This window comes from Triturus cristatus, chromosome 10 (assembly GCF_964204655.1).
Source record: "Triturus cristatus chromosome 10, aTriCri1.1, whole genome shotgun sequence".
Classification (NCBI taxonomy): domain Eukaryota; kingdom Metazoa; phylum Chordata; class Amphibia; order Caudata; family Salamandridae; genus Triturus; species Triturus cristatus.
In genome coordinates, this window is record NC_140593.1 from 324,136,990 (window position 1) to 324,158,295 (window position 21,306).

Sequence of the window (21,306 nt, forward strand, 5' to 3'; positions counted from 1 at the left end):
GATAAAGTCATATTCGTTAAAGAACAGAACAGGACCCATCTCATTTGTCGGGGTGAGATGGGTCCTGGCAGATTAAAAAAAATTGTAGATTTTTATGGTCCGTATAAATAGTGACCGTGTGAGGGGATCCCAGTAAATAATTTCTCCATTCTTGGAAAGCCAGCTTTAAGGCCAACAACTCACGTTCTCCGATGGTGTAATTCTGTTCAGCCGGAAGGAGTGTTTTGGAGAAGTAATCTACCGGATGAAGACAGCCAGACACCTGATCACGTTGTGATAAAACCCCTCCTACTGCAAATTGGGAGGCATCCGCTTCTACATAAAAAGGCTGAGTGTTGTCTGCGTGTCTAAGAATGGGGGAAGTAGTAAATTTTGTTTTCAATTCTACTAAGGCCTGCTCTGCATCGTGGGGCCACTTAAAGGCAACGCCCTTGCGGAGCAATCGAGAAATAGGTGAAATAAGGTCAGAAAAATTGTCAATAAACCTTCTGTAAAAATTTGCAAATCCTATAAAGGATTGCACTTCCTTTACCGAGGTGGGGCTGGGCCAGTTGATCAAGGCTTCTATTTTCTTGGGGTCCATGTGAATTCCATCTGGAGAGATCACAAAGCCTAGGAACTCTACTTTAGTAGTGTGAAACATACTCTTGTCTAATTTAGCAAACAAGTGATTGTCTTTGAGTGGTTGCAAGATTTTCTTCACATGTCCCACATTCTCTTCTTCGTTCTGTGAATAAATCAAGATGTCATCTATATAGACAATAACGAATAGGTCCAGATATTCTCTTAAAATCTCGTTGATGAAGAATTGAAAAGCCACAGGGGCATTACAAAGTCCAAAAGACATGACGCAATATTCATACAGTCCGAATTTAGTTCGAAAAGCAGTCTTCCATTCATCACTTTCCTTGATTCTTATCAGATAATAGGCCCCTCTAAGATCTAGTTTGGTGTAAATCTTGGCTTCACGTATCTGATCTAACAAGACTGGAATAAGAGGCAGAGGGTATTTATTCTTTATAGTAACTCTATTCAACGCGCAGTAGTCTAAACAGGCACGCAGACCTCCTTCTCTTTTAGGAATGAAGAAAATGGGCGAAGATACAGGAGATGTGGAATGTCGAATGAACCCCTTTTCCAACATTTCAGTTATATATTTTTGCAGATATTTGGTTTCAGATTCGGTCAGAGCATAAACTCTGCTAACCAGTAACTCGGCTCCTGGAATCAAATCGATTCGACAATCCTAACTCCTATGCGGAGGAATAGTTAAGGCACTGACTTCATCAAAGACTTCCTTATAGTCTTCATAGATAGAAGGGGTGTTAAATGTTTCTTCTACTGTATCAAGTGCGCAACAGAAAGGATGTTCTATTCGGCTGGCTTCATTGTAACAGTGTAACAAACAATAGGAGGATTTCAGAGTGACTGTACGAGTAGTCCAGTCTATGTGAGGATTATGAGTTTGTAACCAAGGGACTCCTAAAATAGCTCCAAAATTGGGTGTATCTATCAAGACAAAACGAAGAGATTCTGAATGACCATTACTGCATACTAGGGTTAAGTCAGGAGTATGATAAGTTATTAGACCAGAGGACAATTCACTCCTATCTACTGCCCTCACCGGTTCAGGCCGAGATTTGGGCAAAAAAGGAATGCCTAACGTATGTGCTAAACGGATGTCCAGAAAATTGCCAGTAGCACCGGAATCTAAAAGAGTGGAGATTGCTTTTCTGCGCTGGTCCGAAATAATTAGTGTAACAGACAGGGTGAAATGTTTTGCAACAGGAGCAACAATCTGATCTAAACGTTGAGAGACCTCACGGGACCAACAACTTGAAGAACCGGTTTCCTGTTTCTTCAAGTTGTTTAGTTTTCCGATGAAGATGCATGGTTTTGATTTCCAGCTATTGTTTTAGGGAATTAACAAAGTTTAGCTGGACATTCTCTAGCATAATGTCCTCCCTTGCCACAAAATAAACATAGATTGCTCTTTCTGCATTTATCCTTTTCTTCAACGGTCAAAGAGGCTCTTAGCTCCCCTATCTGCATAGGTTCACTAGAGTCTTTATTTTCTCTACTCTCTTTTTTTTCACCTCGAGTTAACACAAAACGAGACGGAGTGTTACGGGATTTTTCACCTTTTCTTTCATTTAGCCGATGATCAAGTTTGACTACTAGATCAATAAAAGCATGACATTCTTCGGGAGGATCTACTATTTGAGAGAGAAGGTCTTTTAAATCGACATTCAACCCACTGTAAAATAAGGAGGTCCTCTTTTCTTCTGGCCATTCAGTTTCGACTACGAGTCTGTTGAATTCTGTGAGGTAGGTAAGAAGATCCTTAGACCCCTGTCCTAAGTTCAGTAATTCGTTGTCACTGGCTCGAACAAACGTATGTTTTGCAAACAGACTTCGCATCTTTTCTTTAAATTGATGGAAGTCATTCAAGAGAGGATCATTGTTTTCTACCAAAGGAATGGCCCATTTAGCTGCATTTCCACTTAAATAAGAAATTACGAAAGCCACCTTGGTGGCATCGTCGGGGAAAGACGTCGCTTTACACATGAAATGTAGAAGACATTGATTTATGAACACACTATATTTGGAGCTATCTCCATTGAACCTTTCTGGCATGGCCAGGGGGACAGGGTTAGGTGTATAAACTGTCACATGTACAGGTCGAGGATTTTCAGTAGTTGGGGAGGCAGTACCCATAGCGGAAGAGGGAATCGTGAAACGGGCTGGTTGAATACAAGTTTTCTTATTCTTTTGAATCATCTCTGTTGCACTACTGTCTAGAGAAGTCTGAAGTCTAGCTTGAGCTAATTCCGTATGGAGGCACTGGTTCTCCCTACTTCGCGAGTTCCTCAAAAGAAGGCCTCTTGAGTGTGGGATTAAGGGGAGAACATGCCCCTTCCGGGTTCATCTTCGTTCAGGTGGAAAGTAATTTGTGGGCTTGGCTTTCTGTTGCAGATATCACTAACCTGGAACTGTGCCCAATCCACAGGAACGAAGAGAGACTCTCCACGCTTCCAAAGACAGCCCTCAATATGGAAATGGGTAAATCTCATACAAGAAGGCTAACTGAATTCCCCCAGAAGACTCAAGGATTTCAGGTCACAGGAGAAGATCATGCATAGCAACCTAAGAGAAAGTTTAAGAACAGAAAACAGCTCTCATAAATCTCTTCCTCAACTGTACTATAACAGACTTTAGTTTGCAATAGCATGCTTGTTCTGCAGAGATAAAAGTTCCACTTACCAGCTAGAGTCTCCAGAATTGATAAGAAATAGACTGTGCTTATATAAGGTGAAACAGTCAGTGTCTTCTTGGCTCTTTCTCGGTCAGCAATAAATGGCCGGTAATTCCAGTGATTGAAAACGAATCCACTATCCTGGTATACTTTTGGCACACAAAATTTAGTCCAATGTGCTGGTATATTCGTATCCCACAAAGCAAAGAAAACAAATAAGCTGCTGGGATCACGTATGCAGAAGTCCAGAAATAGTGGCAGCAAAAGAAACTTCTCAGAGGCTAGTGCAGAGAATAGTAGTAAACGTGGCCACGTATATACTTCAAACGCGGCCGCAAATAAAAAAAAAAGGCACAAGACGCGATCGCAAGGAACTTAGTCGCAGCTGCAGTTCCAAAAACAAAAATGCGGCCGCGAACTCGAAAACAAGGATGCGGTCGCGAGTCCAAGAACAATGACGCGGTCGCGAATTTCCTCAAACACGGCCGCAAGTTAAAAAAATAAATACGCGGCCGTGAATATCCCTTAACGCGGCCGCGAGTTCAAGAGTCAAGACGCGGCCACGGATATTCCTTAAACGCGGCCGCGAGTCAGCTGACATACACCAAATAATAAAATATAATAATTAGCGGTCAGTGGAAAAAATAAAATGAATACCGCCAAGCAAGCAGGATTCCAGAAATAGATGAGCAGGAAATCCACAGGGAGATACAGGAAGGAGGCGTGGTCGAAGGTCTAGAACCGAAAGCCAAGCATCAGTTCCCTCTGCTGACCTGCATTTAAAACTTATGGGAGCGTGTATAAACACCTTCACCTCCTCAAGTTAGCATGGCAAAGGAATCTCTAAAAAGAGTCTTTATTCTCTGCAGGACATGCACGTCTCGGTATCTAGTTAACGGTGCGGCCATTTAATAATACAGGAGGCTTGAGCTCCGACAATTGTGAATGTTTGTGTTGAATGAATGGGTATGGCTGCTAATGGAATAGTGTTGCTCTTGTTGCAGGGGGTTTACCATTTTTTGTAAGCACTTTTTTAAAGAAATATAGAGATATAATTTGTATAAAAAAGGAGAAACAAAATGTATTAAAATATATTATTGTATGATGTTTCAAATGATATATTGAGTATGGAAAAAAAGTGACCATAAGTTACAAATCAATGATAAGATAAATAATCTGACTTGTTTTCTATCATGATGTAGTTGTATTTATGTGATTTTGTATATACCCATACCAGATACAATCTGTTTTGTAAAGCAATATAGGTCAAAGGGGAGTTTTCTCTGTTATTTTGTTTTCATTATTTCCCTCTTTCTCCCTGGCCTCAATTACCTTACAGAGGGGGTTCCCTTTCTACGTAGTTGTACCTTCCTACCACCTTAGTGCCCAAAATCCCCAAACCGACTAGCTATAGTGTCTCATTCGTTCTCCGTCCTAATCAGGGAGCTACACATGATTAGACAACCCAGAACACAACACTCCCGACTCTCTCAGGAATCGTGGTAGCAAGACATACCTCTTTCGCTCTCTCACTCGTACTTGTCCACAATAAGGATTGTCAGAGTCACTGTAAAGTTTAAAATGTTTATTTTAGCTATCATGCTCTATAGTGCAGTATACAAGCCACTACCAGCAGCAAAATGCATAAACTTAACACAGTTAGCATTGTTACAATACCATAGAATATGAAGGGGGATGTCATTATATACAGACAGTGGAAAAAGGACTATAAGGCCTAACCACCCTCCCCATGATAAGTTGAGGCTTATTATATAAAGGAAGATCTCTGGGCTTTGTCAGCAGACCCCATACCTTAGAGTCTAGATGAAAGCTTTACATCATAGGAACAGCATAGCTCTTCTCCAAGGAAAGGTTTCCCTCCAAGTTAGTGTGAACAACATGCATCCCCGTAATATCAAAGCACAAGTTTTCAGCAGTGCAGCTGTGTAACATGTTTTGTCTAGGTGCTAGGCACTGACCTGAACAAAATAACAAGGGGCATGTTTATCAATCTTGCACATCGTGTTCAGACTAAACTCCAGGAATAGCAGAGAGTGCAGAAAGCAGACAGTTCTCATGTGAAAGGCACAAACAGAGTCTTGAAAAATAACGTTATGTAGTAGCGTACGCAAAATCAGCATCGTGGCAGCAGAGCTCATGCTAACTTAGCAATGTTGAGAATTACCCTAATAGCCATTTAACATAGCGATCTGGCACCTGAAATCATAGTTTGGCTATATCAACCTTCCACCAGACTATATGAATATCATTAAAGAGGCCAGAAGGCCTACTGCAAGAGCTTGCTATGCAGCCTAGTTGAAGCGGCATGTTATATTTTGTAATAACAACTATATCAACCCTCTAGATGCTTCCATTCAAAATATCATTTGTTACTTACTACACTTGCAGCAGTCCGGATTTGCTTACACATCCATACGCTTAGATCTTGCTGCAATAGCTGCATACCTTCAAAATAGACAGCATCTGTCTCTTTTCAGAGTACCCGTTATCAAGGCTTTTATGGAAGGACTCAGAAGAGTTATTCCACCAAGACTTCCCCCTGCTCCAGTGTGGAATCTTAACATTGTCCTTACCAGACTAATGGGTCCACCTTTTGAGCCATTGCACAAATGTGAACTGCAATTTCTCACTTGGAAAGTTGCTTTCCTCATTGCTATTACAACACTGAGGAGAGTGGGTGAGCATCAGGCGCTAACCATAGAGGAACAATTTTGTCAAGTCCACCACAACAAAGTGGTCCTTCGCACTAATCCCGAATTCCTACCCAAAGTGGTATCTGCCTTTCACATCAATCAACCTGTTGAGTTGCCTGTGTTCTTTCCTCAACCAGATTCAATGGCAGAACGAGCTCTACACACATTAGATGTTAAACGAGCATTATTGTATTACATGGAAAGAACAAAACCATTTTTTAGAACTAAATAGCTGTTTGTGGATTTTGCTCCACCTCACAAAGGCAATCCTATTTCTAAATCTGGTATTGCTCGGTGGATAGTTAAATTTATTCAAACATGCTATGCAAAAGCAAAGAGGACTTTACCATTACCCCCTAGAGCGCATTCCACCCGTGAACTAGGGGCTACTATGATTTTCTTAGGAAACATTCCCAAAGCTGACATCTGTAAAGCTGAAACATGGTCTTGTGATCTACAGCTCACATGCCTCGAACGGGAAATGTTACTTACCCAGTAAGCATCTGTTCTTGGCATGTAGAGCTGTAGATTCACATGCGCCCACCCGCCTCCCAGGGTTTCCTATACCTGTTGCAGTTCTAACTTACCTTATATACATACGCATGGACATTTCTAGTCTACTCTTACTAACTCCATTCTCACCCTCTGTGGGAAAACAATTAAATAATGGAGTAGATGTCCATGTGCACTATCACCGAAAGGAGGAGTCACCTACCTCGTGACTGGAAAGACTTCTTCGAAGGAAAACAAAGTACAAACATCGGGACCGAACACTAGATGGCAGGAGTATGCAAAGCATGTGAATCTACAGCTCTACATGCCAAGAACAGATGCTTACTGGGCAAGTAACATTTTCCATACGCCAAGGTGTATTGAAGAATGAATGGGTGTACGAGTGTCTGTATGGATGAATCGGTGAGTGAGTGAGTGACTGACTGTATAAGTAAGTGATTATAATTGTCTCAGTAAATGTATGTTGAGTGACTAATGTGTGTGAATGTCTGTATCAGTCTGTCAGTTGGTCTGTAATTGGCTGCATGGGTTGGTGAGTAGCTACATGAGTGTCTCTATGGGTGGGTGATTGATTGGTTCTCTCAGTACCTGTATGTGTGCCTGAGTGTCTGTGTGGGTGGGTGGGATGGTGGGTGACTTTTTGCATGGATGTGTGAGTGGGTGTATGGGTTCATGAGTGCATCTGCGAGGGGCTGTATGGGTGAGTGAGTATGTGTATGGCTGTGTTGGTGAGTGAATGGATGTCTCAGTGGTATATGGGTGAGTAACTGCATATGTTAAAGGCAGTATAGGTGAGTGTTGGAGTATCTGAGTGACTGCATGTGTGACCGAGTGATTGTGAGTGTGTCCATATAGGTGAGTGTGTGCTTGTGTCCGTCACTGTATAGGTGAGTGAGTATGTGTTAGTATCAGTATGAATAAGTGAATGAGTATGTGTATAACTGTATAGGTGAGTAAGTAGCTTTGTAATTTACTCTATTGGTGAGTGACTAGGTGTGCGAGTAGCTTTATAAGCAACTGACAGTGTGTGAGTGGCGGTATGGGTATATGAGTGGATATATAAGTGGCTGTATTGGTCAGTAAGTTGGTTGTGAGTGGCTGTATGGGTGAGTGTGTGCTTGTGCCAGTGACTGTATAGTGAGTATGTGTTAGTATCTGTATGAATGAGTGGGTGTGTGTGTATGTATAACTGTATAGGTGAATCAGTGGCTGTGTGACTTTATGGGTGAGTGAGTGGGTGTGTGAGTAGCTCTATGGGTGAGTGGCAGTGTGTGAGTCTGTATGGGTGTATGAATGCATATATCAGTTGCTGTATTGGTGAGTGACTGGGTGTATCAGTGGCTGTATGGGTGAGTGAGTGGATGTGTGTGTATACTTATGAATGAGTGAGTGGGTGTGTAAGTACGGGTATGGGTGTGTGAATGGTTTTGACAATGGTGATGCATAAAAGGTTATTTTGGGGTGTGAGTAGGTGCATCAGAGATTATGTGGATGATGTCTTCACTTGCAGGGGAGCGAGTTATAGTTAGCTCAGCTAGCTATAACGGCTGAATTTCTCTGGTTTTATACAAGTGGAATGTCAGCCTAACTGTAACGTTCCTGTAACCTGTTTTTTTCCATTAATATCTAAGGTTTTTTAAATGCAAATTTTTAACTAGAACGTCCCTGAAACCTATGTTTTTTTCATTGAATTTCAAAATCATGTTTTCACTTTGTAGAGATGTTAGTGGCGCAGAAAGTGTTCTGGGCATCCGACCAGCTCTCAGGAATTCCGTTGCGTAGTACTGACCGGCGGTACCAGGAGGGCTTTTTGGCCTCCAAGGTCCCTCTGGAGTAAATTGGACTTCATCCCCCAACCAGTAGTGCGCCAGGAGGCGCGTTTGCAGAGTGGTTGACAAAAGGTGCATGGCCTCTGAAGACCTCTTAGCAATCCCACTGTGTGGAACTTACTGGAAGTAACAAGGGGGGTAGTTGGCTCCCAAGGACTTCCTTGTGGGGCCAACTACCCCTCCTATTACCTCCAGTAAGTCGCACACAGCAGGATTGCGGAGTTCTGATAGCAGGCCACACCCCCTTTGTCCACCACACTGCGAACACGCCTCCTGGCATGCTCTTGGTTGGGGAATGAAGTCCCCTTCGCTGCACAGGGTCCTTAGGGGCCAACTAGACTACCTGTTACCTCCAGTAAGCCCCATTGAGAGGGATTGCGGAGAGGTGGCCGTAGGCAATGCGCCCTTTCTCCACCACTCTGCAAACTCCCCTCCTGGTGCGCTTTTGGTTGGGGGGGGATGAAGTCGACTTGCCTCTTGATGGTCTCTGGTGCCAACTAGCCTACCTGTTACCTCCAATAAACCCTATACAGCTGGATTGCTGAGAAGTGGTCTGAGGCCACGCCACCACTCTGCAACCGCGCATCCTGGTGCACTGCTGCTTGGGGGATGAAGTACACTTTAGTCCTGAGGCTCTCAGGACAAAAGGTGACCTCATCCCCCCACCAGCAGTTCACCAAGAGACGTGTTTGCAGAGTGGTGTAAAAAGGGGCGTGGCCCTCAACCACCTCTCAGCGATCCCACTGTGTGGGGCTTACTGGAGGTACCTGATGGGCTAGTTGGCCCCTAAGGACCCTCAGCAGCGACGGGGACTTCATCCCCCAAACAAGAGCGTGCCAGGAGGTGCATTTGCAGAGTAGTGGAGAAAGGGGATCACATCCCCGGGGCTTGGCCATTTCTTTTTATTTCTTTTAAATGTATTTTAAAGAAGGGGGGACCGCGCAGCCCCCCTCCCAGGTGGATTTCGGCCCCATGGACCCCAACCCCTGGGGACCGGCCATTTAAAAAATAAAAAGGCATTCTGGCCCCTACCTGGCTATTTTTTGCCCCAGTGACCCTATCCCCCGGGGCTTGGCCTCTCGTTGGGGACCGCGGTTGGAGCCTCAAGGCCCCCACGGTCTCTGCCGGTTCCCAGCCTCCTGCAGGAGTCCTCACTGCTTTTGGGCAAAGGAAGCTGCAAACATGCAGCTCCCTCTGCCCAAAAGCAATTCTGCTTTGCTTCATGGAAGCGAGAGCATTTTCAATACTGTCGCTTCCATGAAGCAAAGCAGAGTTTGCTATGGCATGGTGGGAGCAGCGCCTCCGCCATGCCATAGCAACCTGCAATGTCCCAGGGGTGGGCATCCCTGGACATTGCTGGAGCCGGCTCTCGTTGTAACGTTCATGGCTCGGAGTTCACTGGATTTCCATTTTACTGGTTCTGATCTCGCTTCTTCTCACCGCATTGGTTGTGACCTCGCCTTTTGTGATGTCACTGCCTCTGCTCTCATCGGCTCTCGCTTCCCTGACCACCTGATAGCAGGGCGATCAAGCAACTAAAGCTGTTTGTGTAAAGTCGAGTCGAACACGAGTGAAGTAAATTGAGTTCCTTTATTCATGTAAAGAAACACTGGTGCAGCAAGAAGGGGGAACGCCTCATTCTTCATCCAGCTCCTAACATCCACTGCCAGGGATCTAAAATTGAATCACTGACGTGGACAAGGAGGTGGCGCGGAACATGGAACACCTATGCAATGTAGAGAACACATGCAAAAGTAAACACAACACATCTTCCCCCCCCCAAAACAAAGTAGAAAGAAGGAAAATAAAACATATTGGATGAGTACTTATTTACATGGGTCATCGCAGATGAAGTCTGACATTTATTTTGGTTTGGTGCATACACGCTTGTCTGTGCGCTTGCCCTCTTCACTAACCACACCTCCAGAACACCCTTCCATGCCTAGTTCCTCCACTGCATCGCTGCCATCTCCAAGGGCAACACCCTCTACTCCTTCCCTCCTGTTTTCCACCAGATCATCATTATTATTATTGATTGCAAAATCATTTAAACCAGAATACACAAAAGTATCATCTGCACACACATACCAATCCAAATGAGCATTCTGAGTAACATTATTGTTGCAATTGCTTCTGTTGTCACAATTTTAAATGGAACTCAAACCGTTGTGAAAAATAGCAACATGTCTCAAATTCCAAAATTACCACCACTTAATTGAACAGCATTTGTCAAAACTTTAGTCACTTCCAGGGGTTCTGAGAATTGACTCATGTTTCCTTACATTCCTAGGTTTTAGGTCGAGCCTAACGCAGCGTGCATGCGCTGCTCTAGGAGAGGGCCTCTTGGAATCACTCCAGACTTTCATAAAACTCATGCATGTGGTGGCCTCCAGCTTGCGGGAGCGAGCAGGGGTGCGCAGGGTGCCATCTGTTCTGTATCATGTTTTGCTTTCCATTTCGCGGTTGCGTGGTCCCGCTTGTTGCATTTCCAGACACGTATCAATTCTACCATTTTGGGTGAGTCCGTTTTTCACGCTCTCACTTTGTTTCTCCCTCTGGCCTAGTTACCCTCCAATCTCTCTCTCTAGCCTTGTCTCCCTTTTGTACAATGAATCCAGCTTATGTTATGTATTCATTTCGCCCCTTTTCTAGCTCCATTTTTATTTGCCTCTGTTTTCGTCTTACCCCGTCCTGCATCTGTCTTGTGTTTTTCTTTTAGACTTCGTTCTCTGACCGCCGCCTCCATTCCTAACCTTCCTTAGCCGTACCCATCTCTGATTTGCCCCTGCACATCTTCTCCTTCTTTCACTCATTCTTTTATACCATTTAATGTAGTTTGGTCATTTTTTCTTTAGCATTTTTTGCTCATTTTCCACAATTGTTACCACCTTCGCTCTTACACTATTAATCTGTCCATTTTATCACCGCTCGTAATAGTATTTTACATGGATAGCTCAGTGGGTTACTCCTTTTGTCACAGAGAGCCTTTGGTTACTTGCAGTTCACAAGTTACAGTCCTAGTATAGCACAGTGAGCTATGAACTATCAAACAGCTGCATGTAAATTGCAAAGCACAGGTTCAGAACCTTACACCTTTTTTCCCACAAACTTCCATTAGTCTAGAGTGCTAACAAAACAAACATTGGCATAGCCAATAGGTCTCGCCTTTGGGACCTTTTAAGTGTTTAGCCATGCAGCACATGCATATACAGGAGGAAGGACACTGACAGCGATAGGGGTGAGGGGAGGCACAAAGGAAAGGAGACAGGTGTATTAAATGGGAAACATTATGTGACCTTACGGTTTTTTCGCAGTTTTATACATTGCAAACTCGACTCGAAGGCATTGGAGCGCTAAGTAGGCACGGGAGACTTGGGCCCAGATGTACAAAGTCATTTAGCATTTCGTAACGGGCAGAATTGCTATTTTGGACATTTAAGAAATGCTAAATGGCCTTTTTAGATTTACAGAGGGCAAAAAATGGTCGCAATGTGCGATTTCTACACTGTAGAAATCACAAATTGCTACCGCAATTTAGGAATCGCAAATAGGGATTACCTATTTACGATTTATTTCTAAAGCACATGTACAACTCATTTCTTAAATGCGGATTGGGTATTTAAGAAATGCAATTACCATCGACTTCAAGTCGATGGTAACCATGTGCAAAACGAAAAAATGCATTAAAAATGCATTTATTTATTGCGACATGAAGCAACATAAGCCTCAAGGACATATATGCACTTACTTGTGCTCAAAGCAATTCAGGGTGCCTCCAGGGGGGCCTTTAGCCCGGAGGTACCCATGGTTTTGCATTTCTTAAACTGCGATTTCCTATTAGGAAATCACAATTTAAGAAATGCAAACCATTTCCTGTTTCGTCCATAGGAGGGAATGTAATGGCATTTCCTATTTGCGATTCCCTAATAGCAATTCATAATCTGTAGGAATCGCTATTAGGGAATCGCAGGTTTTGTATATATCCATTTGTATTTCTTAAATAGCGGTTCCTACTGAGTCACTATTTAACCTCTTGAGTGCCCATGACGAGATGGTCTCGTCATGGGCCGCGGTTGCGCTGTGCCCATGACGAGACTATCTCGTCATGAACCCCGCCCGCTAATGAAAGGGCCGGCACAGGGCGGGGAAAGGGCGGGGCACTCAAGGGGTTAAGAAATGCAAACGGGAACCTTAGTACATCTGGCCCTAAATGATTTTCCCAGAATCACAGGATGTTGAGCTGACAACCAGACTTGAACCTGGCTCCCCAGCTGCAAAGTCAGCAGCTCTGACCTTTACGTCACATCCTTTCCATGTTACATCGTGTGGCTTTGCAGGAGGCGCATTTATCCTGTTCCCCACTTTAGGATGAGTTAAAACTGCAACAGTTGAGTAACAAAGTTTTAGGGAGCACCCCTGCAAGCTATGGTGAGGGACCCCTACACCCTCATTCTGACACCTGTCATGCCCAGTGTTTTACTTCGTGCCTCTCAGAACTCAACTTCACGAGTTTTAAAATACTCCTCTCATAAAAGAAATGCTGATACCATTGAGTGATCAGCGTACGCTGTAGTGAGAGTGACGATAGAGCACATTAAAAACCGGTTTCACTATTCTTGATTTTTACAAAGGGGTTGATGTGCTGACAGTTTGTGTCCCAGTTATTTCAGAAACTTAAATCAACAGACATCCTTAGGGTATTCAGGATGTTATTCTGTAATGCATGTGGAAATGCAAATTAAATCCACTATAGGCGCTTTATTTGTTTCTATCAGCAAATACTGTATAACGTAATAAAATGTATGTGCCAGCAGGGGAGGTTTCTAGTTCAATGTGCTGCTGACAGGCTTCACTGGTCACCGAAGGGGTCCCACCCACTATGTAAGGCCTGGAAATACAAGCTTGTGCAGTGAACCCACTCCAACTCATCCGCCTCTGCAGAAGTGACAACGGTTAGGCTTTAATTTCTTATGAGGCCAGCTAGGACTGTGGGGGCCCGCACTGTAGTTTTGAAGTGAGCGCTGTGGGGTCCTTTGTTACGCCCCTGAACTGCAACTAAAGAAAACTCCAATCGGTTTCAGGTGCATTATTCACCATCCTTATCTTGACATTTTTATTATCCACTGATAATTGCTTGGAAGTGGGAACATGAGGGGCTTGATGGCTTTACCTTTGTGGTCTGTCAGTTTATCAACCCAAGCATGTTTACTTATATACATTATTATACACAGACAGAGAGAGGGGCTTGTACACCTCAGGACCCCGCTGTGCCCTTGGCTCCATTGTCAACCTCGGAGCCTAAGAATTTAAATGCACATTAGGTGCTTTGAGTGGCCTAAATGAGGGTCCGCCTGTCAGGCATGCCTTGTGTGTGCGGCAGGTCGTAGGCTGTCAGCACTCATGAACAAGACATGTATCTGTGAGTTATTAGCAAGATAAGAAACACCAAAATGCACATAATATAAACGCACCCAAATTTCTAATGAATCATGCAAGAAAACTTCACCCAAAATTCACTCACCTACTTATTCTCCCTGCGCCTGGTGACTGGAATGCAGTGGCACCAACTATGAACCCACACTGTAGCTGAACCTCAAAGGAAGCTGTCGGACTCCCCCAGACCCCAGCCCAACTATCATAAGAAAATCAACAGGAGTTGCTGGGTCTCAGTGGAAAAGGCAGAGGCCACTGACACACCCACTCCTACATTGTCTCAAACAGCCTGCCTTGCCCCCAGCCATTGAAATTAATGGAGGTTCTCTGACCCCTCCGTGGCCCATGTGAATAGCGCCCAAAGTAAGTCTATTCCTGACAGTAACACACACAGCGCCCACCAGTGAGTCCTCGCTGCTCAAGAAAAACCTTGCCCAGCCAACACATGCTCATGGCCAAGGACTATCCTCTCCCACCCCCTCAAAACAAGCATTGGCACAGCCAATAGGTCTCACTTTTGGGACCTTATAAGTATTTAGTTATTCATCACAATATCCTTGGTGCAAAAACATCAACTGTTGCATGGCTAAACACTTATATGGTCCCAAAGGCGAGACCTATTGGCTATGCCAATGCTTGTTGTAATATGTATAAGTCCACCCCAGAAACGCTTGTAACTTCCGATTCTAGTGCAGCAGCCCACTGCATAAGTGCACGCGCTGTCAGTGTTCCAATAACGCTAAATTTGACATCCTGCAATATTGTCTGCATGTACAAATTATGTGATTTTGCTCAGAATACTGTGCCGTCTTTTGTAATTGTAAGCGGAGCTGTTTAAAAAAAAAAAACAGGAACAGACCTAAAGAAAAAATCACCATAGCTGAAAAGATTAAAAATGTATTTCAAAAGCCAGCAGAGTTTTTTTTTTTTTTTTTTAAAAACAATGCCGTATTGTTTAACACCCGCGTGGGATAGATTAAAAGGCTAAGGGATTGTGAACATCGCCAGAAATGTTGCGACTAAGTGCGCCTCTTTGTTTAAAAAGTATCTAGAATTCCAGGATTATTTAAAAATGTTGTCGAGGCGCTTCCCTTCTCTCTTGCCATTTGAGCAGGTGTAGCCTCGGTGCAAACAGCTTAGCCGGTTAGAGAGGTCGGCGGGTTAATGCACCTGTTTAGAGATCTGTGTGTAACCTTTAGGTCACAGGTTCTAATCCCAATAAAATAGGTCATGTGTTAAAGCCACATCTGTAGAGCTCTGAGTACAACAATGCGGACCACATGTTCTTACTCCAGTTAGACAGCATAGCAAATGAATGCACCTTCTATTGAGATAGATTACCCAGCAGGCCACGCGTTCTCATCACAGTACAATAGCTCAGTTGATATATGCATTTCCTGCACATGGAGGATGCATGGCTGTGAGCTCGAGTTTGGCCCTCAGGTTTCAGTCGCAGGAAGATATCACAGCAGTTTTATGCACTTTCTCAAAATAGGGCGTGTGTGACCCTGCGAGTGACTGGATCCAATGCCAGTAGAAAGCTCAGTGGGTTAAAGCACACATTGTGGAGATCTTTGTGCTATTTGCAGGTTGCCTGAAAACCTGGAACAATTTACCTCTCGAGGTTCGTGCCGAACCCAATCTTCTAAGATTCAGAGAGTTTTTAAATACTCTTATTTAAACAATCCCCTACAATCCCCACGGTTCTTACTGGGTGTAGTAATAATGATTTGACCCTCCGAGAGAGTTCAAATTAATATCACATTTATAATGAGTCGCTTATGTCAAGTAGCAGCTAAGAAGCTCTTTAAAACCTTTCGTGGAAAATGGAGCTACATGTGTCAGGGGCAACTCAGCATGTTGTACTTTCACGACCGAGAAAATGAGCATAATTGTGCACTTTGAGAATAATTTGAGTTTGTAATGCATATGAAACAGCCTTAAGTGCGATAGTAACAGGGTCTTCTTAAAAATGGCGGCTGAAGTCTGCCGCCATACATACCTAGTGACATTGATGCTTATATGAAGGTATGTGCACAGAATATAATCCAGTGTACCAAGCACTTACCAACCGGGCTCTCCCTCGAGTACACAGGACTGGACATGTGTTTTTCAGTGCTGGAGTGTAAACATCAGCTTCTTGCCGAATAGAGAGGGGTCTACTTCCTTCTTTAACTGGAAACCCTTATTAGAATAGCCTAATACTAGCCTGGTAATCTATTTCTAAATGTGCAAAAATGTTAATTGTGCTCAACGGTTGCGGCCCAGTAAGGTTTGCACTGTAAATCTACGTATACAAGTGCATTTGTAACTATAAAACAAGCATTAGCCGCGCGCGAAAGTGAAAGCTGCGCGGGAGGGGAGGGGCGGAGGAGCGTGAAAGCAATCAAATGAGAGGAAAGGGAGATGGCGCCTGATCGGGCGCTGAAAGCTGGTGGTTGTGCGCGTGCACGTGAACGCAAGCGCTAGGCTAGCCAAAGCAGCTTGTGGTAGCACTTTTTGAAGCCCATACTAAATGTCTCGCAGAGCAGCGCATGCGCTGGCTCTAGCGAGACCTAAAAACACAGATTTGCACATCTTTGTCACTGAGCAGCATATGCTCGGTGTTTTTTCTGACCCTTTTGTTACTGCTCCCAGGGTGTCAGGTGACGCCTATCTCACGCCTTAACACCAGCTGTCTCTGAATGGTTTATGGACGGAAACAAAGTGTACTGCAGTTAAATGACCCATGGTTTAAATGATTGGTAATTGCTGTTGTGTTTATTTTTTTCAGTGGTACCGGAGTCAGTTCTGCGCCCGTGCCTACATATGCCAACCAAGCTTCAGTGTACAGCCCTCCTCCGGCTACATCCTCTGACATTAGCGCATATCATAATGCTGTTCCTAATATGCCACAGGTGCCAAGCTACAGTTCAGCATCTCCAAGCCTTCCACAGTCAGCAGACAGCCAGCAAAATGCATACTCTCAAAAGGCATTGCTATAGGACTTGGATACCCATCAATTCCCACCTCTGCTAACACTGCTGACCATGACTTTACTCGTTATCTTTGTATCTTCTGCTTAGTAGGAGTCTAGCCACAGTCTTATGTTCATCAAACTGGTGGCTGTGTTCAATTTGCACTGACTCTCCAGCTTTTTCAAACAACTACGATTTTGTTTTTGCAGATGAATGCAAATATTTGAGACATTTGATTTATTTCAAAATGCCTATTGGTTGGTACACGATAGATTGCTGAAGAAATTGGCTGATCGTCGGATTTCAAAACTCAGTGTCACTGCTTATATGTGCTGTACATATTGTGTGACTGTCTGGTAGTCATTTAGTTAGCTGATGGGTCGGATCACACAGACAATAACTATTCTAAATCCATTCCCATTCATAATTAATAATTCAGTGGATATCCCGATTTATTGTATTCCGCAAATGTATGCAAGACTTTGGACCTCATTTAGAGAAGAGTAAACTGAAATGTGCTATTTTCTGACGGATGCAGTAAGTCGCCTTCTGCAGGATTTCCGGTGGGGATGTAGAGCCACCATGTTGTAATACCTTTGAGATCCTTCCTAGGGCCTGATTTAGAGGTGGTCAGTACTACAAAATCTGCCAGTAATCCAGAATCATATTGAGTAAATCTGCCTCAGCAGGATTATCACTGGTGGAGGACCCATGGCCGTGTGGTAAGTTTGCGGCATCTGCCCCTAACCAGAGTGTTTTTAGGTTATTGCAATTCATTAAATGAGGCCCTTTGTGTATATTGTTTTATAGTGGCAGAGTAGCTACGTGGAACAGTTCTTCTACCTTTGTCTGTCTTAAGTGTGTGTGTGTGTATTCATCTCAAACAGAAAATAGGTCTTGAATTTAGAGGACTAAATACCAGTGATTGCAGTTTTCCTTTACTTATAATATTTGTTTCTGGTGACTAAATGAGGGCATTGATTGCCTCTTCAGATACATTTAAAAATTATTTTATGTAGCGTTTCCAAATTACTTTAACATACTGTGAGACCATTAAACATGCATGTACCTCACTTACTTATTTAAACCATAAAATGATTAGGCCTCTCCATGTCTTAGTGCAGCTGGGTGTTTTGCATTTTAAGATTGCTTTTTTAGTGGGGTAAAATACCAAAGATGGGGGAAACTGTTTTGGTTGGCACTCAGCTGTAAAGTAACTGGAAAGAAAACATAACACTACATTGTGTAAGTCTGATCCGATTAATTTTGGTCACTAAAGAGCAGATTATGGATCCAGAAGTACACACTTGTGTGCTTTTACATCATTTTTTTTAAATAAGGGCACTGTATCACTACAGTTGCCTGTATTCTTTTGTATATTTTCAGGATATGTACATATTTAAATATACTACATGTTGTATAGTCTAGCATTGTTTAGCAATTAAGTTATTTCATCTGCAGGCGGCGATTATTCAATGCTTCAATTGATTAGCAGCACGAAGAGTTGAAGGGGAGCGAACAGTTCATTATTAATGTGTATTCAATTGTTTTTCATTGTTTTAAATGATCAAAGAGTCGTTTTTTTAATCGTCTTATGAGAACAGTTTACAAGTTGTGTATTATATTTCCTGCAACCAGAAAAAAATTGCATTTCGTACTCTTTGGTTTTGCATGATGCTATGTACAGCTGAAGAATTATTAAACAAAATCATCAGGTAATGCTGAGTTCTCTTTTGATCAGTTTGTGTTCTAAATTAATATACAATTGCAAAATGTGTGTCCTTTAATGATTTGTTATTAAGTCGGCTTCCTGCACTGACGTTGCATTCGAAGTACACTTACAGACATTTACCCTTGTATGTTTTCAACCTATGTCAGGCCAATCTTTTGACGTTATTGAACTGTTAAATGTAGATGTTATTAGTTCCACCATATCATTTTGGGTCGAGCTTTTGAGACCTCTTGTATATACTTCTTTGTGGGCTTAAACCAGCCCACTGCTTTTGATTTGTTTATTTCAGTGTCCCAAAAAATCCTTGCCTGCTAGTGGTCAATTCTACCTTTTTGTCCCTCCTTTTCCTCTGTTGTTTACTCCCACAGTGCAGTGCCCTAGTCCTTGTACCCTTCTGCTTGTCCCATTGTAACATCTGTTTAGGGACTCCTTTTCCCTTTTTTTAACAGCGTTTGACCAGAGCGCTGGATGTTTTCAGTGGCTCCAGGTCTGTTTCTGTAGACAGGGTTGTAAATAATGTTCTCCTTATGTTACATTTGCTGTGCATTCAAAGTCAGAGGTCAAATTAAGCTACTTTTTCTGAGGACGCGGTTTCCCCCGCCTCCTCCCGGCAAAGAGAATCGTAACCACAACTATTTACATTTATTTCCAGTTACGCGCAGCAAAGCGCAGAGAGAATCACTACTGCTACAATTTTTAATTCACATTGCCCCACATTAAGATGGCGGCCGCACGTCATGCGCAATGACATTATTAACGTCATGGCGAGGCCGTCTTGCTAATGGCTGTGTCACAGGTGCTTCAAATCAGACTGCCGCTTCTCCCCTTGCAATAGGGACATTCCCGCTGCTCCCCGTCCCTTTAATTTTGAGTGGTGCAGTCACAGGCTTCATGTAGCCAGCTGAGGGCTGGCCTCTGAATCATTTCATTCACAGCAGTAGCAAGGGTGAAACCTTTGTGTCCGCCCAGGGCGCTATTAGAGCAAGGGCGGGGGCACCTACTTTTGAAACATTGTCTGTATTTCTGCAGCCACGTGCACCAGCCCCCTCACTTCGGCTAGTGTACAGCTCGTGTTCGCACTGTTTGTGGTGTGTCAGTGGGGTTAATGGCTGAACTGTTTGGATGAGCACAGCTATGTCTCAAAGGCGTTTCATCCGCGCCTCCTTTTGGATCCAACGGTGTTTCTTCTACAGCGCTTGACACACTCATGTAGAGCGCCAAAGTACTTTGTCTTGCACAGAGGCCCTTTCTATGACCTCTTATGTCTTAATGCATCTCACTACTGGTAGAGGGAAACATCGGGCGCCCCTGAGGTCTTTCTAGTTTTTTTCCCAGCATATATTTATGACAGAATAAAAAACAAAAGAAACGGAGGGTTTTGAAAATTCACTGGAAGAAGCAGTGAACCCGAAGCATAGCTTTTCCCACCAGTTGTGCAATGGACCAGTCTATGCTGGATCATTTACACTCCCGACCGCCACCAGGGTTTTGTACCCCAATAATCCGATTGACAAGCACCTCAATGGAAAGCTGTTAAAGGGCTCTGTGCAGAGGTCCTCGTGAGAGATGGCGTCAGGAGGCACACAAGAGCACTGACGTGCCGGCTGCAGACAGCTGGCACAAACTCAACATGGGTGTTGTGTTAGGGACATAGTTTCATAATGTCAATGTTGTTTTCAGGGTTGGCATGCAGCGAGAAAGTTAAAGCACAGTGAATTGGGAATGCATGCTGCAGTAGGTGGCTTCTGGTTAGCACTGAGGTGCATAGTGGGAGCAATCTTGAACCTCAATAGTGACATGAAGGAGGTCCACTGCCAGAACTGTGTGTGGGTTTGTCTCACAGCAATTGAGTAGCAGTGTATGCTAAACTGTCTACTTGCATTGATTACTACTATTGCAAAAACAACTCTTATCAACATTATAAGAAATAAGGGCTCAGGCAGCCCTGCCTTTTTCCATGTTTCTAGCGCAATCCTAAATCACTGCAACAACTGCTCAACCCACTGAACAATGTTGTATAAAATGACATGGGTGTAGACAGCAGATACAGGAGGGATACCCGGGAAAAGGACCAAGTGATCACACACACTTTCTGCTCCTCTGGAGTTCATTCACCACTTCCTGCACACACTACCTATTCCTCTCTATCTTCCTCTCTATTCTCTGCATCTCTCAGCCCCATCTGCCACATAATTCCACTACACACACACCCACCTTACACACCACGCAATTCCAACCCATTTCACTTCCACATCTAACAATTCCAATACAGCCCACATAATTCCACTACACTCCACAAACATCCACACCACTCTAAACAAAAACACCTATGTAAAACACATTATCAATTACAGTGGCAATAGCTCTAACTCTTGCAAATGCGAGACCTATTGCATTGCAAATGCTTGTTCATGTTAGTTGAGAATACATGAAGGCATAAAGTTCAACTCTGCCGTTTGTTTTGCTAACCCAGTAGCAGAAAGATTTTAAAGGGAATTTTCACTGGAGCATAAATGTTGGACAAGTAGTCGTGGAATAAGCAGGTACTGAAACAAGCTCCTAGAAAGAAAAATATAATGAATAATAGAATAACAGTCCCTGCCAAATAAAGTGGGTATACTTTTATGGCCTGGCTTGTCTGTTTCCAACGCGTTTAGAAGATGGCGCTCAGCTGTGTACTCCTGCAGTTGTGAGCCACGAGCATCTGAGGGCTGTGATAAAAAGTACACTTATCAATACTACTAATGATAAAACTCACTGTATTCCCTAAGAGTTTTGTGTTAAAGTCGCCACATAGAATCAGGGTGGACGAATGTTCAGTGTGATAAGGATTAGCACAAATGCTGTTCACCAAATTTGTTTCAGGGAAAAT

The 21,306-nt window shown here is 43.5% G+C and overlaps 1 protein-coding gene across 2 annotated transcripts in view; it reads left to right on the forward strand.

Moving 5' to 3' along the window:
• Nucleotides 1–18,418, forward strand: part of STAM (signal transducing adaptor molecule) — a 249,266-nt gene extending 230,848 nt beyond the window's left edge. For both annotated transcript variants that reach the window (XM_085631519.1, XM_085631520.1), the window contains exon 14: nucleotides 16,519–18,418. In XM_085631519.1, coding sequence (XP_085487645.1) covers nucleotides 16,519–16,729 — 211 coding nt within the window. In that variant the 3' untranslated portion in view covers nucleotides 16,730–18,418. The remainder of the gene's footprint in view (nucleotides 1–16,518) is intronic.
• The last annotated feature ends 2,888 nt before the right edge of the window (nucleotides 18,419–21,306 follow it).